Genomic DNA, 20,977 nt, shown 5'->3' with positions numbered 1-20,977 from the left:
GCTAATAAGCAGAATGCAGAATGTAGCATCATGGGCAGTGTAGTCCGTGCTGCAGGGAGAATGGACTGCCATACTCGTTATGTGTCTGTGAGTGTGAGGTGGGAGAAAGCGGGAACTGGAAGCATGTAAATATAATAATAACCACTGCAGCCAAGAAGAGTGCCTCACGAGCCCAGTTGTAAGTACGCTATTAAAACTCTGTACGCTTTGTTCCTGTTTTCCGAAACAATAAGTTCCGTTGGAGCAGCCTTTCAACGCCTCTATCTGTCTCTCACAAGCAGAGTTGACCCACACAACAAAGTAAATCTATTTTTCGTCTAGGAGCCCCACACGAACCCATATTATTCAGAGGTCCCTTTACTACGGTTCGGAGCTGCGGACCTTCAGTAACAGTAATAAATCACACAGCAATAGTACATTCACGTTGTTGTAAAATGCATGATAATATGTTAAGTAATCCAAAGTATTCAGAATACGTTACTCTCATTGAGTAACGTAATGGAATACGTTACAGAATACATTTTAGGGCATGTATTCTGTATTCTGTAATGGAATACATTTTAAAAGTAACCTTCCCAACACTGTGCACAAAGCAAGGTACGTGGACGAGAGGGTTTGGTGTGGGATAACTTGATTGGCCTGCACAGAGTCCTGACCTCAGCCTGACAGACTTTCTCATCCAACATCAGCATCTGAGCTCACAAATGCACCTCTGGAAGAATGCTCAAAAATTCCAATAAACTTATGTGTGAATACGTTTGAAGGCAGACAAGAGAACAGTTTTGGCTAAATAGTATTGACACAGTACAGATACAGCACGTACCATAAAGCTACAATGGTTTGAATCTGGCAAAAAGCATTCTCCACTGCAAACTTTTGTAATACAGGCAGGGAATAAACATAATTAGAATAGACAGATGAAAACACTTTGGAGAGAATACAGTATGCATTATGGATGGGTGGATGGAAGGAAGTAATAGCAGCAGCAGCAGTAGTAGTAGTATTGCTCTTATTAACTGCTGTAAGAAATTATTTTCCCAAATATCGGTTAAAATAATTTCTTATTCTTCATTTTATTTAATATAAGCTTGCAGGTTAAAAAATTATACTTCTGAAATCCTGTTTTGAGGCATTGATTTGGCTCTTGGCCGTTGCCATGTTGGTATTTTAAGACTAAATACTGGGATGAATTTGACAGACAAACTCAGACACTCAGAGAATGAACTTGCTAACACAGGGTAGCTATTCCACTTTCATCATGTAGTTTACTCCAAACAGGCCCATATTCAAACAAATGAAGATGATTCTGTATTACTGAAATATGTGGTAAAATGTTTTATTGAATTTACAAGTCAAAAAAGTGGCAGGCTCCTTTTCTCACTGACTGTTACATATGCTAAAAAACCAACAACACAGGTTTAAAGTATTACCAGACTGAGTTTCACTTTTCAGAGATTACATGCATCCTTTATGTGCAGTCTCTGCGCTGGAGAATAAACCAGGGTGTTACCAAAGTCAGGAGTCAGATTTCCTCCTCAGCAGGCCAACAACAGCTCGACCACGTCATCGGTGCCATTCACGTCCAACTGTGGTTGGAAAGTAAAAAAAAAAACAAAAAAACATCGATAGACTAATCAACTGAAAAAAAACCCAACCAAAATAAATATGAATGAAGGGGTAAACACTATTTTGGGTTTATGAAGTGTCCCTTTAAACTGTTCTTTCACTTGACAGTGCAGCTTGGGGATAACAGGCATTGTAATTAGCCACCACATAATAGGAATGACCTTATTAAGCTGCTGCTGGGTCACGAGCAGATTTAGGTTATCAAAACACACGCTCTACAAAGTATTCTTTTATTTAAAGTACTATCATTTTATTATTTTTTTTTTTAAACCCAGCTGGCACTCGACTGCACAAACACACAAAATGCCTGATCTTTCTTTAGGAGTATCAATATTTATGCAGTGGCTGAGTCCATATATACCAGCGGTGAGTCCAAAAATCAATGCACGCCTGCTACATATTTTAATCTCCCTATGAAGGTCACATTATCCACCAATGCCTGAGAGGACAAACACACACACACACACACACTCAGAGAAAGCAGCTAGCAGTGTTTGCATTCACGCCACCCTGACCCTTTTACTAGTACAACTAATGTCACTGAAGCACACACAGTTTTAAAGACTGGAAAAAGAGCCCCATCAGCCCCAAAAAGATTTATGTAAACCATGACGTTGAAGGCGCTTCATCTGAAAAGGCTGCGTTTTCATGTTTTAGCTCTGTGTAACTCGTGTACATTATAGATGAGGAACAAGAGAATAGGAGTATTCAGTGGAGCCCTATCACTTACCAAAAGGCCAATCTCCTATATCATGACTAGCCACTACTTCAGAGCCATGCGGGCAACACAGAAACAACCTCAGCTTCCCCTGAAGGCTGCCATAAACTTCAGCACAACAATCCAAGCCAACAAGGAGCTGCAGTAAAAAAAATAAATAAATAAAATAGATTTTCACAGCGTTCTCATGGCTAAAACTGAGGAACTGCCAAAGAGATTCCTGCCATCATATGAATATGTCACTTTGCTAACAGAGCTTATGAAAATTAGATGAACATTTTACGATCTTGTTAAAACCGGTTACATTATTAAAAGGGCACATTCATCCTGCGAGGTGAGGAAAGAGAGCCCGTAGCAGATTGAAAATTTAATAAGCTCAATGCAGTGGCGAGAGATTGAGAAACTTGGCAGAGGTTTAACTTTAAAATCCTGAACACGGGCATGCGATGATTTAACCTCATTGTAGAGTAACATGCATGCACTCAGCGGGTCAGAAGACAGGGGATTCTGACCTGTCATAAACCCATTAAACGGCTTAGCTTCAGACACTTCCACCAGCATTTAATCTCTCACATTAAGCATTGTTTCTGTCATCTCTGTTGTTTTTAAATGTGGTCACATGGTGTTATCTCATATGTTTCGCAGCAAATGGTGTGTTTTTCTTCTTCATGGTACCACACCTTCACTGAATAAAGAAAGAGAGTAGTGTGATGCTAATGCCCACGGCTATCATAAGAGGCCAGGCTGTAGAAGTAGGTGGCTGTTGTCAGCAGGCTGCGAATCATCGCTTCTCTCTGCTTACTGCTGATGAGGCTGTGATTAACGTTGTCTGTGCGTCAGAAGTGTAGTATTATCTGGTCGGGCAAAAACCAAACCACTGACTACATGAAGTGCAGCATATGTATGTCTGTGTATGTGTACCCTTGTCTCCATGCATGCTGGCAACAGACACCCTGTGTGCTAAATTCCACCATACATCATGCCAGATCCTTGCAGACCTGTTACAGCACAGAGGCAATGGGCCCAGTTCCAACAGCAACACTGTCTAACAGTTTACATTCAAAGGTTTGCGTTTTAGTCAGGATATAACAGAGACTGTCAATCCTCTTTGGAATGACAGCAAATTTCAATTACAGTCTGAAGCAAATGTCTTTTTTTCTCTTTTGGCGACCGATTGCAAGTAAATGGTTGCCCATAGGTTCAACGGCTTATCACAGTTAATTGTTGTATTGTTACAAATAGACTGCTAAAATTATCAACTTGACCCAAATCAATTGCAAAGTGATATCAGAATTACTCAGACTTATTGCCGTTTTATTGCTGTTTTGACACACCAAAGCCTTTATGAGTGTAGCAACAGACTCCTGGTCATCACAGACTCGGCCCCCGTCTGCAAAACAACCATTTCAAAGACAATAATATCACAAGTTCACTGCCCACGATAATTTTGGCCGTGGTCTCCAACCCCTGTTTTCCCTAGCATGACTTTAATATATATCAACAAAATCATTCAACATCAGTTTTACCAGTACTTTGAATTTGAACATTTTAGTCTAGTTTCTGTTAGGTTATACAATTGATTACTTAATGGTTCATTTAAGGCATAAACGGCAAACATACTACGTGTCTTAATCAAAAAATGAAACATAATGCATCAGGATGGATGCATATGCATGCATATATGAAAGCTATCGTTAAAAAAAGTTGTAAAATAGGTCTAAATAAAACCTGTGTAATGGTCCTTTAAAAATTGCAGTTTAGTTTTGTATGTAATGCAGGAGGAGACTCATGCCGAATGCTAATTTGTTAATCCATAATAGCACATAGGACATCAGATAATCTATTTTGAAAGAGGCGATTGTACATGTGTTGGCTCATTTTTTTCCTTTTTCATACAGTCTGTTGTTATGATCTGTGGATGATGACGGGGGAAAAACACCAGTCAAGAACAGTATTTATCTGAATATCTCAGCATTTGATAGTTTTTTGTCTTTTAACATTATCTTTGAAAAACAATCACAGTATCCAGATGTTTACTGGAACCAATGTAATATTCAGGATTGGTCAGTGCTCCACATGTAAACTCTGCTGCTCCAACCATAAACAAATATACTGGTGTCAGGATGACCCTAACCAGTTATTCCACTGGAGAAGCAAAAAGAGCTGCAGAGTAAATGGTGTGTAGCAAAAACAGCGTGGTCAGCCAGCAGCATCTGAGCGTTAATAAGGGGAGTAATTGAATTAGAGGATCAGTGGACGCCTGTAGTGTGGGCGCCACGCAGCTCTAATTTCATTACAAGTGATGTAAACATGAGGTTGGCCCCCAGCACAAGGGCCTCCAACATCAATACATGCACAAATGATTAAAAAAAAAAAAAAAAAAAAAAAAAAAAAAAAAAAAAAATCACATAACTACATACCCACACCTGTTTGTCTCATATAACATCCTGTCCCCAAGCACTTTGATATTTTTTGTGGGTGTTGTGAGCTAATAAACACTAATCATAAGGGGAAAAATCAGGGTCATGCAGTAAAAAAACAAACAAACAAAAAAAAAAAACAGGGCCCGAGTAGCATCGTCTCCTCACGATGAAGTCTTTAAAGTGTCAATCTGGGGAAGAACAGTTGCTCAGTGGTTAGCGCTGTCATATCGTGGCAAGAGAGGGACAGATTCTCAGCACTTTCTGTGAAATGTTCTGAATATCAATGTGCATGAATAAATGATGAATCTCACATCGATGGTGGAGTGCATAAGACGTTAAGTTGACGCGACAGAATATTTTTAGTTAGGTTTGTTTAGAAGTGATGCTCTAGTACATCTACACTGCAAAGTCACTGCAATTTATCCCATCTATCTGATCAGCAGTCTAATATCCCTTGGCCCCGATGAGTAACTTGACCATTAAACCAAGCATAGCTGAAATAAACCTGAAAGCCTGACTGTAGGCCTTCTGACAGTCATGAATAAAGGCAGTTAACCAAGAGGAAAATGTTCACATGCCAATACGCCTTGCCCCTTTTCATCTCAGATGTGACAATGAGACACTCCCAGAGGCAGATCACTTATCAATATAGCTGCAAGCGGGATTAAGGGGGGCCACGCAGACCAGCGGGGCACAGTTGCCATGGCAACTTGATCCGTTCTAATGTTAAACATACGACTGTAAGTAAAGCCCTTCTAGAATTAAGACCTTCCACTTCAAAGCTATCTCGGCAACATCTTTGGGCAGTTTTTTGGGCAGTCAGAAAGAACCAGGTGAGAGCATCAACATCAGCCTGTATGGACACGGTGACATAAAAACTGCATGCACAAAATCACCAGTAAAATATGAAAATCTACTGAAAAGGTTTTTGTTACGTTTTCTTTCCAAAAATAAGAGAAAAAGTTTTTGGGTCCATGATCCGTGTCTCAGCACTGAAGACAGAAACACTATAGGTATTAAATATGCACGTGATATATTCAAGACCATAGATTAAAAACAACTGATATGGAGACATAAATAGCTCGTTTTTTTGGTTGTTGTGCTGAAGGAATTGTGTTGCCTGTCCCTGCCAAAAGGATTACACATCAAATTACTTCATCGGGCAGCAAACCAGTAAATTTTCTCCATTTCAAAGAGCAAATCTGTTCATGTAACCCACATCTATCACATGCTCGGTGCTAAAAATGCTTGCTTGGACCGATCCTTGATGAACACTTTATCTTTTTTTTTTTTTTTTTTATGACACCTTTGAAAACAATTTCATTACCTTAAAGCTTTGCAAATGAGAAAAGCATAGGTGAGCACACGCTTCTATAGAAGAAAGACTTCCCTCCTCTAAGGTCAATCCAGAAGGTTTGAGCAATACATGAGCAATTTGCAGGTATGTTCTGGAATTATGAGTAGCTTATAATGGCCAATGTAGTTTAATACTGCTGTGCATTAATGAACATTAGCAACCCATTTCACTCACACAATAACTCCTCTCTTTGTATTCTACACTTTGCTTTACACACACTTATTAGATAGGTGACATTTTTGGCTGCAGGGGCTACTCTAACCATTGTGTTAGTATGAACACAATGGTTACATTCAAATGATATTAGAGCAGACTACAACTGCATGATATTTTAAAGATTTGCATTTTTACAAAGTAGGTTCACAACTCACAAGTAGGAAAGTCACAAAGCAGAGAATTGCTTCTTTCATGAGCCGTTTACTCTGATCTCAAAAAACATTTGCAGTCGTACAGTATGAGTTGCTCTGGCAAAGAAAAATTTTTTTTTCATGCCAACTTTTGCAGAATGACAATCACAACCCAAAGATTTCTCCTTCAGGACAAATCTGCAAGCCTACAAAGACAACACGGAACAAAGTTTGATCAAATTTAATGAGGTTTGCCCAAAAGCAAAAGCATAACCCACAGATAGAAACGTGTAACGGCTGAAGACAGCCGCTCAACCAGGAAGACACCTTTGCAGTCTTGTTGATTACATCTCCGTCAGAGATGATAACAGAGCAGCGGGTTAATGAAGCTCACTGCAGAAGTGCCTCGCGTCGTGTCAGTTTTTCATTGCATCACTCGGTCTTACGTAGAGCCGTGCAGTATTAGTAATTACTGACGCTACTTCAATCTTTCAAGATTCATAATCAGCTCTTTTTCCGCTTGAGGAAACCAGCAACACTGCTTCAAAACCACCCACCCTTTTACAATACGCCTGTCACTCCCAGTCCATTTCTCTGTTGACTGAGCAGTGGAAAACACCATCTAATGACAAGATAGGATGTGTGTTAACTTTAAAAGCATTTGTTTCCCAGCAACCACCGTGGAAAAGATTTTGTGTGACCGTACCTCACTCAAGGATGTTGTCAAGGTTGTAATTAGTACTAAAAGAAGGCCACCTGCCAAGTAATCCCATAAACTCAGCACTCCACATTAAGCATTTTGTCTGCTACGAGTTAAACGCAGGCACGGGAAGATGCACTAATAACTGTCCATCACACTGATTTGCAGGAATACCTCCAGGCAAAAATTAATAATTCATTTATAATCACTTTTCTTTAAAAAGAAATCATGTTTGGTTGCTTTACAAATAATGCTGCGTGTCACTGAAATGGCAGATCAGCACTTAAGAAATGTTGTTAATTAACAAGCAGTCCTGTCACAAGCAGGCAGATAGGTTAAAAAAATAAAGTTCACACTATGCTCATTTTGGATAAAATCACAGTCAGCAGTGCTAACCTTGCACCCCTATCGACTAGAAGTATGGACTTTAACACCAGAATGCCGCACTCTCAGTATGTGAGGCGAGAAGGTGTTTCTGTATTTTTGGAGATTGTCTCCTCACAAAACCAACAAAATATGGCAGGAGAAATTTAATAGAGACAACACCTTCTCTAGTTCCTTATGTTACCGTTAGTGCCAGTGTTATTCTTATTGCTAGGAAAATCAGGACATCAGTTAGATTGTTCATCAACGCGCAACAGAAAAGCTGTTAATAACAAAGCTTCAGTTTATGGTTCAACCAAAAGATGTCACCCATAACATCACCCTCTGTGAAAACAACAGTCTGGTAAGTGCTGAGGAGACACAGAAGAGAAAGCCAGCAGTCCCATGCACACACATAGACACGTACATATACGCACGCACACGCGCATTCCCTTTGCACAGGCACCACACTGAGATCTAATCGATGGAGCTCATTCATATTGAACCACAGACGTCAGGGGAAGCCGGGGGAATTACAAGCAGCCTCCGCTGTGAGATCGCAGCCTGGAGGAAGCCGGAGGAAGACAGCTCTGCACTGGTAACCTCCAGTTTACCGTCCACTGGATTTTCAGCAACACGATTATGAGGTGTCCTAACGCCCCGAGAAAGTACAGTCAGGTTCACTGCACTTAGATTGTACTGTTAAATAAAAGTATGTGTGTATGCATATAAAACATTACTTTAAGTCCAAAAAATTACCTTAACCGATTTCCACCAACTCATAGTAGCACTAACATACAACCTCAATGTCACAGTAGCTCACAATTCACCAGTTATTGCCTGTAAATGTGACCTCGACCTTAAGGCTGATTTGAATGAAGACCAATTAGGTGATCATTGCATGCAGGTTTGAGTAAATGCTGACTTGGGAATCGTAGACAAATACTTCACCACGGCATAATTTCATCAGTAATTTGGCAGCATTAGCTAAAAAAAACAAAAAAAAATAATAATCACAAGGCTCTCTCAAATGTCACTAAAAACAGGATCAAATGATTAGCAAATCATTTAAAGACGATATTTAATACAGCTGTACAAACACGACAGATCAAATGCTAAAACTAAATGTTTTTTTAATAATCCTTTTTTAATTTCATAAAAATTGTCTAATATAATAAAAGTTGTTTTTCAACTGTGCTGCATCATCTCTTCTTTTAACACTCATAAGCATTTGGGAGGTGATGGGACAAACTGCCATTAAAGTGCTCACCAGTTCAGGACCTTTTTCAGAAATACCTTTCATAGTGTAAGAAATGGGTGACAGGGATGGAATAGATCCAGAAAGTGTTTTGGGATTGTCTTTTTGTAATATGTAAGGGTTTCCCTGAAAAAGATCTCGTCCAGATGGCATCTATGTTGCTTGCTGTTTCAAAACATGTATATACTGTTCACCATTAATATGGCCTTCAGAAATATTATTGAGTGGGCCATGTTGACCAATGGCCCATACAATAACATCTTGGATGCTGGCTTTTGAACACAGCTCTGATGACAAGCCGAACGGTCCTACTTGTCTTAAACCCAGAAGATGTGGCACGCATGGCTTCCAAAGACTGTTTCAAATTTTCGGGACCTGTGGGACCTCTGGATCGTAGAGATTTCACTTCAGTTTTCTGATGCAGTGACAAACTCTGTTGACTGACAGTGTTTTTTTCAGGAGTTCTTAAACCCATCCTGAGATTTCTACCATAGACTTGTGTCTGTTTTTACTGTAGAGCCATAAGAGCTTGGCTTTTGTCTTTGAATGACGAGCCCCACTTATCTTTATATCTGAAACATTCAGGCTCTCTGGGATGCTCTTTTTATATGTAATGCTGGTACTAATTAACCTCATTAGTTGTGAGATGTTCCACCAGGTGTTTTTCATGACACAACCTTTAAATTGTTTTAATATCCCTGACCCAATCAATAAATCAACATTTCTCAGCTTGAGCATCTGAAACAGATAGGTAATCTACAATAAATATATAAACCAAGCAATTAAAATAAAAGTGTCACAAGTGCCTGGAAAAGGCCTTATACTATGAGGTAGTGCTGGAATTTATATATTTACAAAAGTGATAAAGACAGTAAAATGTAAGACTGACATTATATAAGAGAGAAGTGCAAATTGCATTAATAAATAAAATGTACACTATAAATCTAAGAAAACCAGCAGTATGAAGGCGTAATACACAAATATGCTTGTGACAGGTGTGTTCACCTGTGACAGAATGAAGAGTTGTTTTACAAGTTAATAGATAATGGCAGGAATGAGTTGCTAACATTTTCTTTATGGCAACGAGGTGAATCAGTCTGAGGGAGAAGGAGCTCTGCTCCCTCAGAAGTGTGTAGTGGAGCGGGGGTGATGGGCTGTCCATGATGGAGACCAGTTTGTTCAGTGACCTCTGACCCTCACTGACTCAAACGCCTCCAAATTCTTACCAATGACAGTTCCAGCCTTCCAGATTAGTTTGCTGATCCTGCTGGCATCTCTGCCACTGATGATGGCAAATTATACTAATTTCAGTTCAAATATTTTCAAATATTTGCATTCTGTTTTTCCTGATATCTTTCAAAGCATCCTACATTTTGGGGTGCTACCAACATCTTCCTGTAGGTTTGGTGTAATTATTAGACAGGAAAGAGGTGAAGGCCTATGTTTGTTCACATGGTCAGTAAAGAAACTGCCACTTTGACCCCAATCAGGCTCAATGAAGGCTCTAAATGAACAGCAGATGTGTTTTCACAGCTCATTTAAAATTAAACCAACAACTGGGAAAAAAAAGCATGGTTCACAACTTGACAGTCGAAAGCAGGGAGAAGGACATGAAAGCCAAAAAGCGCCGAAAGCAAACGCCTTGACAGCGGTCTTCAGCCGGCCTTAATGGCCCATGAAAAGTTCAGCATTAACGAGACTTTATCTCCCTCACACACAGAGAACTCACCAGTAACTTCTGCTGTAGCCTTTGGTGGCTCAGGGTCTCTGGGTTAAGTCGCCGAGCTTGGCTGTAGTCCTCTAGAAGACAAAGCTCGTCCAATAGGTGGAGGGGAAAAGCTTCATTTCTCTGCAGTGGGGGACAGGGAAGGTGGGGGAGTTATTTGTCACAATAGCAATGGGAGGTTTATGTGCAGCTTTTTTGTTGGGATTTGCTGTATTCCAAATAACCTTTCACTACTTTTGCTGAGTCCCACTGGTGATGAAATCTGCTACCACTCGATCTGTAAGTGTAGGTGACTGGCTGCTAACAGCCAGCAGGAGTTCTGAGTGGGAAAGCAGCTCTAACAGCTCTAACAGATACACTAACGCAGTGCAAGCAGAATGTGTGTTTCTCTTTATTGATCTTCACGGATTCAGTCTGAAAGCAAAGCATGCTCAACTACCTGCCCACCTGCTGCTTTTAGCAAACTCCGACAACTGCATTTAACTATAAATGCAGTTGTTAGAGACTAATTAAATTATATTCAATATATATCAAAGTATTTCAAAACAGCTCATTTTACATAGTTTCTCAAATCTGCAAACAAACAAGCAACATGCTAATGTCGTGTATCATTGAAAAATATCTCTTAAGCACTAACAAACCCACATAAGTATAAGATGTCACACTCAAAAAAGTCAACTAAGGCACTTGTTTGATTATTTAGATATAAAAATGCTTGATTACTTTAAATATATTATGTTTATAGTTATTAAATGACTCCTTCTTGCTGGTGTAAACTAGATCTATGTCTGCACCCAATGAGAAGAACAGTGACTCTTTCATTGCTAACTATTGCCCGTGCTGCATACCACGGAAAAAGTTCAAATCAACGCAAGCAGGAACAAATGTTGGAAGGTTGTTAAGCTAACACAGCTTCAGAGCTACCAGTTACAGAACTACTTTTTATAAGTTTATAGTTAACAAATCTAGCTCAATCCTATACTGCGTTGTTTTGTTTTCTAGTATACTCCAGGTACATTTTGCTGTCTCAAAGTGATCACACACACACAGATTGACTTTGTGTGGAAATCTGTTTGTCCTCTATTGTTAGCCAGGCTACTGTTAGCCTCTGTGCTATAACTGAGACTTGGTAGGGAGTGTTACAGTCTAGCTTCATTTAGCAGAAGCTAGCCAGTCCTCAGTGCCCAAAGACAACTGTTAGCAGGTTTAATTCATTTGAGAGACAGCGTCTTTCCATCATCACAATATAGCTCATTTCAGAAGCTGGAAATGAGCTATATTGATAAAAGATGGCTGCAGCTTCTAGGTCTGTAAAATGAAGTCTCTTACGTGTGTTGTAAAATACTTCTGGTCCTGTAGAAGTCTACTGGACCTCTGTAAACACTTTGCTATTGCATTTATGGTCTCAGTCACTCATTTCAGGTCATGCTGAATAAAAATGAAATCCATTTTACAAATCTTGATCATATTATGTTTCATCAAGGAGAATCATCTGGGATATCATTGGCTAAGTATAGCAAAGAAAAATAAAATTAGCGTCTGGTACAATACAGTACGGGTTTAATGAGACACTGAGTCAAAGATTGATTTCACCTGGTTGTTTCAACAGAGCTTTCCAAATGCAGTTAGTGAAATCCAACTTTGACAAACGTAACATTTTTCCACAGTTTTTGTGTGCTCACAAACTGTGACATTTCATGTTTAAATCCAATTCACCCCTTCTAGCACTTAAATTCACCCCTCCACAGAACAATGGAAACAACCAGGTGTTTTGCTTTGCCAACATGTATCGTCTGCACAAACCTACGGCAGTACTAAGCATCCTCAACACAAAATGACTCTTAATTAATTCTGCGGTTCATGACAATCTACACAGCAGCTGAAGAACATTTAGCACAAAAAAAATAAGGAAATGGCTTGAAAGAAGTGTTAAAGGAGGAACAACTAGTGATAACGATAATGTTGGATCCTGTTAACAGCAGACAATTACAGAAAATAATGTCAACAACCAGACTGATATATGTAATATTTTCTAATCATGTATTAGTTCATTCAACTATGGACATGTGGTGGCATGATGAAATTACATTCATTCAACAGATATATATATATATATATATATGGCCCCAACTGACCGAGTGCTCCAACTGACCGAGTGCTCAGTGAATACCTCAGGCAGCAGAAACCCAAGAAAGAGGGGGGGAGACGAGGAACCATCATGGAAGGACAGGCCCCTGCACGGTATGTACCACCGGCAGATAGAGGAGGTGGCTGATATCCAGAAATCCTACCAGTGGCTGGACAAAGCTGGACTGAAAGACAGCACAGAGGCACTAATCATGGCAGCACAAGAACAAGCTCTGAGTACAAGATCCATAGAGGCTGGGGTCTATCACACCAGGCAAGACCCCAGGTGCAGGCTGTGTAAAGATGCCCCAGAGACAATCCAGCACATAGCAGCAGGGTGCAAGATGCTAGCAGGCAAGGCATACATGGAACGCCATAACCAAGTGGCCGGCATAGTGTACAGGAACATCTGTGCCGAGTATAACCTGGAAGTCCCGAGGTCAAAATGGGAGATGCCCCCAAGGGTGGTGGAGAATGACCGAGCTAAGATCCTGTGGGACTTCCAGATACAGACGGACAAAATGGTGGTGGCTAACCAACCGGACATAGTGGTGGTAGACAAACAGAAGAAGACGGCCGTAGTGATCGATGTAGCGGTTCCGAATGACAGCAATATCAGGAAGAAGGAACACGAGAAGCTGGAGAAATACCAAGGGCTCAGAGAAGAGCTCGAGAGGATGTGGAGGGTGAAGGTAATGGTGGTCCCCGTGGTAATCGGAGCACTAGGTGCGGTGACTCCCAAGCTAGGCGAGTGGCTCCAGCAGATCCCGGGAATAACATCGGAGATCTCTGTCCAGAAGAGCGCAGTCCTGGGAACAGCTAAGATACTGCGCAGGACCCTCAAGCTCCCAGGCCTCTGGTAGAGGACCCGAGCTTGAAGGATAAACCGCCCGCAGGGGCATGCTGGGTGTTTGTTTGTTTTTTTTTTATTTATATATATATATATATATATATATATATATATATATATATATATATATATATATATATATATATATATATATATATATATATATATATTTTTTTTTTTTTTTTTTTTTTTTTAATTTATTTATTTTTGAGTGCAACAGGCTAAAATAACATCCTCTCTCCATGTTCTCCACTTAGCCAGCAACACTGATAGCACTACCTAAACTTCTTGTTATTGCCAGGCTAGTGGAGCTGGCTGGAATAATAATGCCCCCTGTTAAATTATTCATGGCTCCAGTCAGGTGGAACCAGATGCTACTGTTGTGTCATAAAGGAAGAGCTGTAACTCAACTCAAGCACGGAAGGCTGTTGCTCCACGGAGGGAAAGACTGGATCCAGCATGGATGCTGCTGGGCTACAAACAAAAACACGGAATGTCATGACACTCGCTCGGCTCTTTCCAAGTGACATTTTCCTGCGAGTGTTCAAACAGAGGACAATGGTTCAGTAGGTTGATCCATATGGGGGTAAAGCCTAAGGTGCTTTTTGCTGCTCACCACCCTGTGTTGGTGTTGCTGTATACCCAACCCTGACATTTGTGGCCATGCCCAGAAGATGACCTTTTTTGTCCATGCCATGTTTTAGTGCTGAATACTAATGCTATGGTGCTGTGTGCCCGCCACTCATGGGAACAAGCAGTGCTATTTTTAGCCACATGTCCCCAGCTGCACATCTCCAACCCGGGGCCAATGGGCAATTAGTGTTTGTCTCTCATGGAAGGAGGCAGTGCTAGAAACTCCATAACACAAACAGACATCTGGACACAGGCTGTCTCTGTCCTGCCCCGCACCCATGCCACAGGGTACAACTCTTAAAGCCATGCACTCCCTCCCTCCATCCGTCTCACCGCCCATAAGTGCTCAGTCACTCGGAAGCTCCTCTCTCTAATCTAATTCACACACATTTGTGTGTCTTCACTTCATAGACATTTGTGAAAAAATTACAATTTGTGTTTACATCCGGCACTTTGTTAAGTCCACGCAAATGCTTGTTCCTTAAAGAGGCCATCCATATACTACAGTAGTCATAGAGAGAAAATATACATATTTTTTGGAGTATAAGGCGCACTTAAAATCCTTTAAGTTTCTCAAATATTTAAAAATTAAGTGCGCTTTATAATCCAGTGCACCTTATGTATGAATTCTGGTTGTGCTTACTGACCTCGAACTGATTTTATGTGGTACATGGTGCTCAAAAATCTGTCAAAAAACGCTTTATTAAAACTTTGGTAGGCTGCACTGCTTGATGGCTTGTTGGAGCATTACGGCTGCTGTAGTCAGGAGCCGCACGGAGCAATCCAGGTCCAAACTCCGCTTCAGGTCCCAAAGTCAAACGAACACTGCGGCATCACTGAGAGGTAAGAACTGTCTAAATTCTTTCATCTTTACCTGCTTTACCAGGTGTAAAGTTTAATTTCCAGGCATCCATGAAAACAGAATTTATTAAATTTAACAGCATTAGAAGTTAGCAGGAAGTTTCCACCTAAACATATCATGTTCTGTGTGACATATTTCTTAGAAAATTAAAATGTACAGCTCTGCTATCACTTCCAACATAAATGAAGACAGAAAACTAAACAGCAGTGATGTTTGTAGGGTTACTGAAATTGGACTAGCTGGTATATAATGATGTGCTACGTGATTGCTAGCGACACAGCTATGTTAGCATAACATAAACACTAGCTGGGTCCCAAAACGTAGGCTACATCCTTCGGAGGCCGCATTTGAAGGCCGATTATGTCACAGCCAGGCGACAAAGGCTGTCCCAATTCATCGAGTCCTTCAAATGCGGCTGACAAATCCGTCCTTCATTTTCCCCGAATTTGAAGGATGGGTCGGGTGTGGCCTTTTAGGCCCATCATATCCCAGAATTCATAGCGCAGCCCTGCCAATTCCAGTTTCCAACAATGGCGGCCGCTACTAAGTTTTAATATTACTTTTATTAATCTTTCTGGGTCACAAACGTAACTTTTAACAAAGTAGCCGTGTAAACTTTAAATATCTGTTTGGTTTATCAAGACATCGCATATTTGGAAAAGTGCTCCAATGTTTTCTGAGACGTCTGTTACTCACCCACTCAATAGCTAGCCGGGGGGGTCAATGGTCACTCGAGCCGGCGGGAGCAGCGAACTCCTGGCTTCATCATTTTCAGACCCCTGCTGTCTTTCGCTAATCAGGTTAAACATGATGTATAAGTCACTCAGATAACTGGCTTTTTTCGGTGTGTTATTTGTTTTGGAGTAAATCGGTTTGGCTGAGATCAAAGTTATTAGATTAGATTAAATTTAAAAAAATAAACAAATAAATAATAAATAATATTAAAATAAAAAAAAACTTTATGAATCCATTGGGTGGGTTCCTCCGGGATTTTCACAGAGCTGAATAAAACATCAAACAGTGTGTGAGACGGTCGAGAATTTACGCCAGTGTCCTGATATATTTTAGACAGCAAGGAGCAGACGGCTGAGTTTATTAAACTCCACTGAAACAGCGGTGACGCAAATCTGAAGGCTAGACTGTCCCATTTCATAGCCTCGCACTTCCGGCCTTCTCAGTGTTCGAAGGACCTGGCCCACACAGACCACAGTCCTCTGAAGGATGCGGCCTTCGTTTTGGGATACAGCTACTGTAAAGCTGGAGGATGAATGCTAACTTTTTTCCACTCAATAAAAGTTAACGTGAGGGTTCCCGATGGTTAGGGGCAAATGCAATCGCATGGCAGGATGCTGTAAACGGACCAAACTTCAGTCAGGAGAACAACTGAGATAATCCATCCACAATACGAGGTTAGTCATTAATATACTGCAACAACATGGGAATAGAGCAGCTGCCAGAGAATTCAACATTAATGTCTCAATGGTACAGAAGTGGAGGAAGCAAGAAGAGTTAGTTAAGTTAACTTATCTGACAGTTTTGTTTCGGTTAATGCACCTTATAATCCGGTGCACCTTATGGTCCGAAAAATACGGTATATATAGAAGCCAACCGCCACACAAAAATAGTCGCACAAAATGGTTTCACATCAACTTGTCAGATGTCACTGGCAATTCAGGGATGTGCTCAGGGTGTGCTTTGGTGCAGTAGGCACCAACCATAACATCATCAGACACACGAAGATTACAGTTCACTTTTGCAGAGCAAAGTCCTCAACTGGAGGGTGAAGAGCTGGTGATAGAGCTAGTTAGCCCGCAACCATAGTTCCAGTCTTATGTTTTGGTTTTATGTGATGAAATGTTTCCTTAACAACTGCTTTTTACTTTTTCTTATGTGGTTAGGTTTAGGCACCAAAACTAAATGGTTAGGAAACCTTACAGTTCTCTGACATTCTGGAATCCTGGCATGAGGAGTTTTCTATTGGTAAAGTAGACTCATTTTATTAATTAGAAAACCTTGAAAAAGAAAATGGAACCGCAAAGAATAGACTGTTTGCTTTGTCTTAATATTGGTGTGATCTGTTCGACTAAACTTGGAGTCAAATGGAGAATCAGGTGTTTAAAGGTGGAAAGAGTAACAGTTGCCCTTTACATCTTTTAGAGTTTAGCACAAACTGCAGTTTCTAGCTCAGGAAACTGAATAATGCATTTTCCTGCCTTCTTGATCAAACTTTCACATTAACTTGTAGAATCATGAAATGGATCACAATTGGACACCATAATGTTCACCCATTTGGATTGTAGCCTACTCACATACTATATTTTTTAGCAATGTACCATCAAAGTAGGACATGTAGGGGATATCTTTCCCTTACTATATGAACACACAGATGCAGGAATGCTTCTGAGATAAAGACAGGGGGATGTTTATCTTATAGTCTTTATTCTTATTTTGAAAATAGGAATATAATTATAAGATCATGCAGCTACTGAATTGCTCAAAATGTAATTATCCTCACCACACACATAAAGTATTGTGATTTCAGCCATCGGTGGCCTCACGGCATCTCCTCCACTCAATACTGACTTTGTGAAAGTTGAGAAACATTTGACTCAACATGACAGAGATCTGGTTAGCAGGTTAGAAGATTCCTGGGCCAGGCCTTTTCTCTGTGGAGTTTCCATGATCTCCCTGTGCCTGCTAGGTAGTCTGACTTTCTCCCATAATGCAATGCTTGTTAGTTTAATTGGTGATTCTAAATTGGCCTTTGGTGTAAACGTAAAAGACTGTGTCTCTCTGTGTTTGCACTGAGCCAGACTGGTAAACTGCCTTTTGCTGTATGCCAGATGTATGAGTTGGATAAGTGTTTTGGAAAATTGATAGATGGCATAAAATCCTCACACAATAAGAAACTGGGACTACTTGTTTAAGTGATTTCCTAAAAAAGCTGACAGATAATGTTCTGACGACCTGATCATATAATTTGTGTAGCCATAAATAGACGCCTGACTACATTTAGTAACATTAAAAAACGAAACATTATCATCAGTGTGTAAATATCAAGTCTGGCAAAGCAGAAAGAAAAATCAACATTCCTTTACCCTCACGATTGCCACTGAACTTTGTTTTCATCTTTCTCTTATGAATGTTGCCTTCAAACATTGCCAATTAAACTAATTGAATCCTGACAATTATTCCAGCGTACAGGCATTTGGGTTGTAATCCTAGATTCCCAATGTCTCTAAGTTAACACAGCATATTATGATATATTTGGTTGAGCAGGTGTAATGAGTCTGTTAAAGAGTCTGCATGTCATGATGACCTCTTTAATTCATTTTAGTCAGGGCAAAGCTAATTCAATCCACCTTATTACAGCTTCTTTATGCAATTATCCCATGCCCCCGTTCACTGATGGGCCAGCATAGAAGCAGTGGATTGGACAGCAAGCTTACTAACCCGTAGAGACCTATAACATAAAACAATGCAGAGTAACTTCTCATAACGTTAGCAAACTGGAATGACAAAAAGGAAATGACTGTGTGGCAAAACATACTCCAGAGACAAGCCTTTTTTTCCCCCCCTCAAGTAATCCGCTGTGAAATTTCACTTGATCAGGACATCAGAATCAATTACATCCTCATATAAACAAGAGCATTAACTCTGGAGCACATTAGCATCCCATTAATCACTCTCAACTTTAAAAGTGGTCGAGAAACAGCTAGTGTACCTTGAAGTGACTGGCACGGCGTATCCATGGTGCTGCCTGCCAATAATATGTTATCAAAGAGCGCGCAATTAACCTCCAGCATGGTGGACAATACACAGAGTAGAATGTGTCCACATAAAGGACACAAACACTGGACTCGATCTCTTCAAAAGCCACTTCAGACATTACAAAATCCTGCTTTTTGTCGCCTGCTGTTTTAACTATAAAGCAAATACATCACATAAAGCAGACCGTGAATAGCTCCCAGCGGAAAAAAATCTGATTGTGTAAGTTTGGATAAATTAACCTGTAACATCTGAGTGCAGTGTGGGCGAAGCAGACGCAGTAAGCACAAAGGTAGAGACAGAGATAAAGACTGAGATGAACCTGTGGAGATAAGCTTTTTTATTACAAAGCAAATCCCAACAAATAATCATCACTGCCTGTGGATTTTGGCAAGATCCGAATAATCATTCCCAACCCCCAACCTCAGGCACGATCATCTATGTTTTAGAACAGCTCCAAATAGCCCTTACTCTCACCGAGCTGACCACCAGCACAGACATGCTGAAAGGTCAGAGAGGGACACAAACATCTCTTTAAACTCTTTCTGTATGGAGTCTTTCTGCAATACGTGAGCAATTTCCCACGTCACCAGCACCAAAGCCCACCCATAATTAATGATTTCAATCATCTTTAAAACTTCTAATAGTATTGTTATGATGGTATTAACAAGTGCTTTAAGACCACACTGCACTTTGTAACTTTCATGCAGAAGTCTCAAACTGTAGGATACTCACTAGAATTTGCCATAAGGCCAAACTGAGCAATAAGATCATTGATCAGGGGTGAGACTAGGAACCCACCTGTCACTCCAAAGCTGCTTCTAAAGTCCTCTGTAGAGATGTGAGCCAAAGCAAAGACTATCCAAGAAGCACTATGTCAATCAGGGCTGTGTCTTTGAGTGCATAGATTGGAACCACTCAAAGTAAAAGCCACATAGCAATCTGTTTGGTGTTTGTAAAAGACTCTGAAACATAGTGGTGGCAGCACTGTGTATGGGACTGAGTCTCAGATGAAGGGACAAGGAGACAGAAGGATATTTCCCTGTATTTAACTCTTGGGCAGATTTGTCCAAGAATGGAGCAACACAAGATTAAGGCAATGGTTCAGCAAACCCTATAGAACATCTGTGAATACAACTGAAGATCTGAGTTCACAAAATAGAATTTTGTTAATAGAGTGCAACATGACAGTTGCCTCAAAGTGCTGTATATTGTCATGTAAAGACTTTACATTATAAATACAGAGAAAACCCCAACAATCGGATGACGCCCTATGAGCAAGCACTTAAACGTTAAAGAAATCTGAAGACATGTTTGTCATTATCATTGGTTGAAATTGAATATACAATGCTATATGTGCACGATATGAGAAAAGATCTGGATACTGGTTACATCCCAGGAACTTGGATCTAGAGATCAGTTAATCGCCCACACTTGGGAAAACTCTCTAACCTCGACTGGTTAGAGAGTGGCTGCGAGAGGTTGCTTACTGTCACTTGGCGAAAATGATAAAACTGGTTGAAAGCAGTATACAGTAATGCACCAAAAACCTCCTTGTGATTGCTTTGGTCACAGATTCCCTATAATTTGTATGGAAGGCACCAACTTGTCTACAGACACTGGCCAAATATTCACTAAGTGGTAGCTGAACTGTGTGACATGAACTGGAAACGTTCGCCTTCAAAGTTGCAAAGTTTCAAAGTCTGAAACATGTTGATTGCAGTGGGAAGGCACAACTTTTCCTCTCAGTTTCTGGTTTGTGTTACGCTTTTCCCAGGTTTCACTAGCACTCAGTGGTTAGTTAGCAAATGTTTGCAGAGTACAAGTAAGGCTCTTTTATTGGCAACTATAAGCTTGCGTAGACAACTACAACCAACCAGCAGGGGAATAGATATTTTTCCGTGATGGCTGGAAGTTGGCTGTGTTTCACGACGAAACCTCTAAGCCTCTGTTACTGAAACCTAAGCAATCCTGCTTGGTGTGCTACCCCCAGCTGGTCTTTCTGGAAGGCAGATGTCCAACTGATAGAAACTACATACCAAAATAAAGCAAACATTCTGGTACGCAGTGGAGTATTTTATATAACCTGTAATGAAGTATCTACATTTCATGTACATTGCAAAAGTGGCATTTTATATTGGTGTTTTTTTAAATAGAGCTTTTTTCTAATTCAATACTTTGTTCTGTATTTGCAAAATACTTGAATTGCTTTTTAAGTT

General features: G+C 40.3%; 1 protein-coding gene across 3 annotated transcripts in view; it reads right to left on the bottom strand.

Annotated features, from left to right (window-relative positions):
- The window catches only part of rimbp2b (RIMS binding protein 2b), a 109,270-nt gene that overhangs the window by 77,388 nt on the left and 10,905 nt on the right, over positions 1 to 20,977 (bottom strand). For all 3 annotated transcript variants that reach the window (XM_076890710.1, XM_012917350.5, XM_012917349.3), the window contains exon 4: positions 10,522 to 10,641. In XM_076890710.1, the coding sequence (XP_076746825.1) occupies positions 10,522 to 10,641 (120 nt within the window). The remainder of the gene's footprint in view (positions 1 to 10,521; positions 10,642 to 20,977) is intronic.

Source organism: Maylandia zebra, linkage group LG12 (genome assembly GCF_041146795.1).
Source record: "Maylandia zebra isolate NMK-2024a linkage group LG12, Mzebra_GT3a, whole genome shotgun sequence".
In the NCBI taxonomy this organism is placed as follows: domain Eukaryota; kingdom Metazoa; phylum Chordata; class Actinopteri; order Cichliformes; family Cichlidae; genus Maylandia; species Maylandia zebra.
Note: the sequence above shows the minus strand (reverse complement) of the source record. Positions and strands in the feature narration are given on the sequence as shown.